The following is a 5,844-nucleotide window of genomic DNA, read 5'->3' on the forward strand; positions in this document are numbered from 1 at the left end:
CTCAATCTTCTTTTCTAGCTTCTTTCTCCTTTGTTTTTCGTGTCTCCAAATTAATGAGGTTGTTGCTTGTATATACTCACATCAGGGATATATAAGAGCAATAACATAGGTATAGCTAACTTGCCATATCGGGTATGCGGATAAAGAACTTTCTTCGTAGCACAGTGGACGATGACAAAGACAAGCAAAGTAGATTGATTATATTCTAATTGATATTTGATTTGGCTTTCTTAGTTAGTTGCCGCACCAAAGTAACCATCGGTCTATTGTCACAATCTCGTGGTCACTTCAACGCAGAGTAGAGATATATATTTGTAAGCAAAGGAATTGACTACTTAAGTGGGTTTCTAAAAGAAAAACAATTCTCATGTTAATTTACTAATTCAAATAAGTTTAATCGTGAATTATTTCAATAGAAGAGGTTTAATCTTAACAGTGACGACATTATTTATTTTATTAATGGTTATCTATACCAATATATAATGGGATACAGAATTTTGGTATCCAATTCTTTCTTCCTATTTTATCCCTGTTCTCTCTTTATTAGAAACTGGCTTTATCCCACGACACGACAGAACTTAAAAAAAACTGATTTCAATCAAAAAACTGTTACTACGTACTCAATTTTTTTATTTTATTCACTTTTAATAAAAAACTATTAATATGTACTCAATTTAAATACCGATTCATTTTCAATAACAAAATAATAGATGTCATAGTAACATAATTAATTGGTATTCTATAACAAAATTAATTAAATTAATATACACTCTTATGCTTATTATTTAACTTAAAAAGAATTACATATTACAGAGCACTCCTTAATAAAAAAAAATACAAAAAGTTACTAGAATTTGGTGTCCAATTTTTTTTGACTTCGTATATCCTTACATAATCTATTTTATAAAATAAATTTAATGGACAAAATAATAATTTTTTTAATATTCTATCTTTATCATATGATATATAAATAATTTAAAAATTAAAATAAACAATGTATTCATAAAACTAATAATAACAAATACAATAAAAAGAAAAAAATTAAAATATTGCTTATTTTTTACTATGTGTATTTTTAAATTTGAGTGATTAAATATATTTTATAAAGTAATAACTCTGAAATGAAAATAAATTTATTGTTCTAAATTATAAAAGGAAGTATTGAGTACTCTTTAACTAAAACTTTTATTATAAAAATTTATTACAAAAAAAATATATTTATGTTTCAAATTAATGTAGATGCTTGAGATAAAATATTAAAAATAAAAAAAATATGCATTTGCATTCTTATATTAAAAAAATGAAGTCATTTTATATATAAAAATACTATGTTATAAGATAATTACAAAAAGTTGTCAAACATAATAATTTTATTATCAAAATAGTATTTATATATTGTGTTAAATTAATATAACATAATGATTTTTAATATACTTTAATTTAATTTTTTTTAGTTTTTATTTTAATTTATATTTTCATATTTTAAAATTTTGGTAATAATATATATTTTTATAATTTTAAAATAAAGCCAGGAGAAATCTGACCTAAATACAAACACAATGATAGAAGAAGAATACAAAAATATTAATATTTCATCTCATGTATTTAAATACATGGCATAAATAAAAATTAATCCTTCTTACTATAAAATTATTGTCCATTTAAAAATTTAACAAATGCCAAAATTTGATCACGATAAAATGGGTCATAATTTTATAAAAAATCTAAATACTATATTAAATATTACAAACATTGATTGGATAAATAATTTTCAAATTCTAAAATTAAAAACATAGATAATGCTTTACATATTTATATGAGTTACTGAATCAATTTTTATTGAATAACTATTTTAAATATTAATTATAAAAAAATGCTATTATATCAGCCAATAATAATAATCATGAGACACGTAACATTATTTATTATTAAAAAATATATTAATTTAATAATATTAAATATATAATAAATTTCTAATGTGAAATGTTAACATATAAACACATTAAATCTTAATATAGAAGATTAACAATTTTTTAAGATAATCTACAACATATTAAATTTGTATTTTTTTTGTATAAGTGTAGGTCAAGATAATCTTAATATACTAATTCAATGTCTCAATCAATCTCTTATAATGAACCATTTACAAACAATGCTAAAAGTCATGCAAATATGAATAGTTAGTACTCACTTACTTTATTTATATTTTTAATATTTTATCTTCATTGCATAATATTCATTTAAAATATTTTTTGTATTGAATAAATTAAGAGGTTTGATATTGTACACTACTATATAAAATGCCTAATGTCAAACAAAATTATGAATTCTATAATAAAAAAAATAGAACAAATAATTAACAAATACTATAAATTTTAAATAGGCAATATATTCATGAGACTAATAATAACAGTAACTTTATAATAAAATTTTGATAACAACATATATCTTTTAAAATTAAATAGTAAAATTATAAAAGATCTATCTTAAACACAAAACAACAACTATTAAAACATAGTACAAAAATGTCTTATTTTATCTCATGTATTTATTAATGTATTGTACAAATTATATGAATCCTTTTTATTATAGAATTTTTATCCAGCTACAAATTTAATAGATAGCAAAATTTGGTCATGGCAAAATGTGTTCTAATTTCTTAAAAAATATCAAAATACTATATTAAATATTACAAGTTAATAGGTAACTAAATTAAAAATTCTCAAATTAAAAATATAGATAACATTGTATATATTTTTATGAGTTACCGGACAAATTTTTATTAAATAACTAATATAAGTGCAAACTAAAAAAAATACTACTACAAATATTATTTAATGGCAATAACTGTAATACACATAACATCATTTAGTGATGAAAAATAAATCTTAATTAAATTACAGTAACTAAATAATAAGTCCTTGATTATAAAAAACTTATCAAATTGAAATTTAATAATGTATGGAATATAACATAAACACAAAAAAAAAATAAAGTACGATGAATAAACTATTTTTTAAAAATATTTTCGCAATTTTAGCAGATAAAATCCTCATCATATTATTATTTTGTCATAATAAATTTAAAAAATTAAATTAAAAATATTATAAATTAATAGACGACATTCAAAACTTTTAAAGAAATACAATAGAAGCATTATCATTCTGAAAATACTTTTTGTATAATTTAGAATAGTTGAGAATAAAAATTTACTCTATCGAATATTTCATCTCATATATTACCTAGAATTTTAAACAATGACCATTTTATATTACCTCTCTGTTGTGTGGTTTTATAATTTAACATTTTAAAGTGTCTTATAATAATTTTAGTTTCAACAAAATATGATATAAATAAGATCACGTCAATATTAAAATAAAAAAAATCTAATAAATTTGAAAAGTAAATAATATATTAACAAAAAAAATAAAATTAATTTCTTAAAAATAATAGAAAAGAGGCTGAACAGGCACGTTAGTGCCTGTTGAGCCGCTAGTATGTATAAATCTTTTTGACAGTGAAATTCAATCAAATTAGCCTAACTACAAGAACTAAAAACAATCTCAGAAAAAAAAACTAATGCACACGCACTCCACTAACCCACAATTCAATTAGCATGCGTTATAGTTTTTGTTTTCCCCAAACCAAAATATTTTCTCTTACCATCATTCTAAACTGCAAAACCGTTTCATCGTCCGATTTAAATTTTTTTTTTTTTAAAAATCCAAAACCATTTACAATGGAAACCTTCTCAAATAAGAGCGTAACTTCAACAAAACCTAACAAATAAAGAAGTTGATGATTATTGAAGATAATGAGCTCGATTCTACCTCATTTTATTATTGTCAAATATTTAAACCCTAATGAGCACATAAAATCTACGATTAACAAGTATATATATAACCATGCAATCACTTCGCATATACAGACATTGTCACTCCTTGATGTTTCTATTACTATTTTTTCTCTCATTCTTTTGTGTAACAACATGCTCATCACTCATTCAAATTGTTTGAATTTTGTTTATTTTATTATGCTTCATGTTTTTTTCACGAAAAATTACTTATAAAGAATCTAAATAAAATAACAATGAAGTAGAATAATATCACTATAAGAAATTCATTGAAAATCGTCGGAATTATCATCTATTTTGTGTAGGCCATTATCATTGAAGTTTCCATCAATTTTTACGATGTTAAGTGTGGTAGTTTCGTCGAGTTATAAGCTTTACCTTCGGATGAGTAAAACTATCGAGAAAACTATCAGAAAAAAGGCCTGTCGCCACGCTTTTTTCTTGCTACGCTTCAAAAACGTGGCCAAAAGGATCAACGGTCACGTTTTTATGAGGATGATGATTGATTAGAGATATGTCCATGCTTTTTCTTGTCACACTTCAAAAGCGTGCTAAAAAGGTTCATTGGCCACACTTTTATGAGAGTGGTGATTGATTAGAGATTTAGCGACGCTTCAAAAACGTGACCATAGAGAGCAACAGGCTTGCCAATCACTATAAGAGGCACGGGAAATTGCGGCGGTTTTTTTAGGAAAAACCGCCGCAAAACGAAATTCCAGCGGTTCTAGAAGCATCGTCTATTAGGGGGTGGAGATTTGATTTTGCGGCGGTTTCGAAAAACCGCTGGCACAACCGCAGCAAAACCAAGGGTTAGCGTCGTTTGATTTAGCAGCGGTTTAAAACCGTCGCAATTTCAGTGATTGGATTTAAAAAAAATTGCAGCGGTTACAAAACCGCCACAAAATTATGGGTGTTTTTTTTAAAAATTAAGACGGTTCAAAACCGCCACAATTTCATAAACAAGCTTAAAAAAAACTAATCAATTACATTAATTTATACCATTTTTCTTTACTATAACATATTTTCTTTACATCATATTTATTAAACTTGAGATATTAATATAAAAAACACTAAATAAACAATATTAAACTCATAAATAAATTCAAAATGTTAACTAAAAAAATCCTTATTTTTAAAATAAAAAAACATGATACTCGAGCACTACTTGTGCACATACTAGCATATATATATGTATATATATAGGGGAAAAACAAAACTAAGGTGGTAAAAACCTTAGAAAAATCCTAAATATTGAAGCCCCTTTAAAAGTCATGACTAACAAATATAAACCTCAAGGGATCGTTGACCTCCACTTAATTCAGACAATGACAATTTCCAAACACCTCCAAATGCAACCCAAACCTCAAGACCATCAAGAAAACTGCATCCTTCTGGAGGTTCTAACTTAGCCATCATATCCGATAGTACTGTAGAAGATATGGATCTAAAATCACTGGAAAAAAAAAGGCATTGCCAAATTGAAAAGCATATAAAATAGATGGAGTAAAGGGCATATATGAAGTGGTGGAAAAAACTGACTTGTTTACTTTGACCCAGGTCAAATTTAGTGTCTCTTTTTTCTCATCTAGTTCTTTGATCACTTTCTTGATTTTAGACTTGTCATTCTGCACAACACAAGGATAGAATAACCAGTTATGCAAGAAATGTGGCAAATTATTGAAATAGATGGGCAAAAAGAAACCTCAATTATGTATTTCTCTGACATTAAATCATTGTACTCATCTTCTGCCTTCTTAAACATTGCCATTACTTTCTTGTTGACCCGTTTCTCTAGTCTAAGAAAAAAATTACATGAAATTCTTTAACAATATAATAATCATAGTTGCACAAAATATTTATTATTATTATAACAGTAAGTCAGTTTATCACGTCAACACACCTAGACTGTTAAGCTTGAAGTTTAGACAAAGCTTTTGCATCATATCATCGGGGAGTATGTGAGAATTGAGAAGTGTTTGTATCATTAGTCT

The 5,844-nt window shown here is 25.0% G+C and overlaps 1 protein-coding gene across 1 annotated transcript; it reads right to left on the reverse strand.

Annotated features, from left to right (window-relative positions):
- Positions 1–5,128: 5,128 nt before the first annotated feature.
- LOC130945611 (structural maintenance of chromosomes protein 2-2-like) lies at positions 5,129–5,621 on the reverse strand. Its single transcript, XM_057874318.1, has 3 exons — positions 5,556–5,621; positions 5,393–5,478; positions 5,129–5,306 (listed from the first exon to the last, which is right to left on the reverse strand). Exons 1-3 carry the CDS (start codon positions 5,619–5,621, stop codon positions 5,129–5,131), a joined length of 330 nt encoding a protein of 109 aa, XP_057730301.1.
- Positions 5,622–5,844: the final 223 nt, after the last annotated feature.

The sequence above is a fragment of the Arachis stenosperma genome, chromosome 8 (assembly GCF_014773155.1).
Source record: "Arachis stenosperma cultivar V10309 chromosome 8, arast.V10309.gnm1.PFL2, whole genome shotgun sequence".
Lineage (NCBI taxonomy): Eukaryota > Viridiplantae > Streptophyta > Magnoliopsida > Fabales > Fabaceae > Arachis > Arachis stenosperma.

Bases quoted from the DNA above. Each gene is read 5' to 3' on its own strand.
- LOC130945611 (XM_057874318.1), bottom strand. From the start codon at position 5,621: ATGGCAATGTTTAAGAAGGCAGAAGATGAGTACAATGATTTAATGTCA. The intron at 5,479-5,555 runs GTTTCTTTTTGC...TGTGTTGTGCAG, and splicing joins CAGAGAAATACATAATTGAG to AATGACAAGTCTAAAATCAA. The intron at 5,307-5,392 runs GTCAGTTTTTTC...TTTTTTTTCCAG, and splicing joins ACCTGGGTCAAAGTAAACAA to TGATTTTAGATCCATATCTT.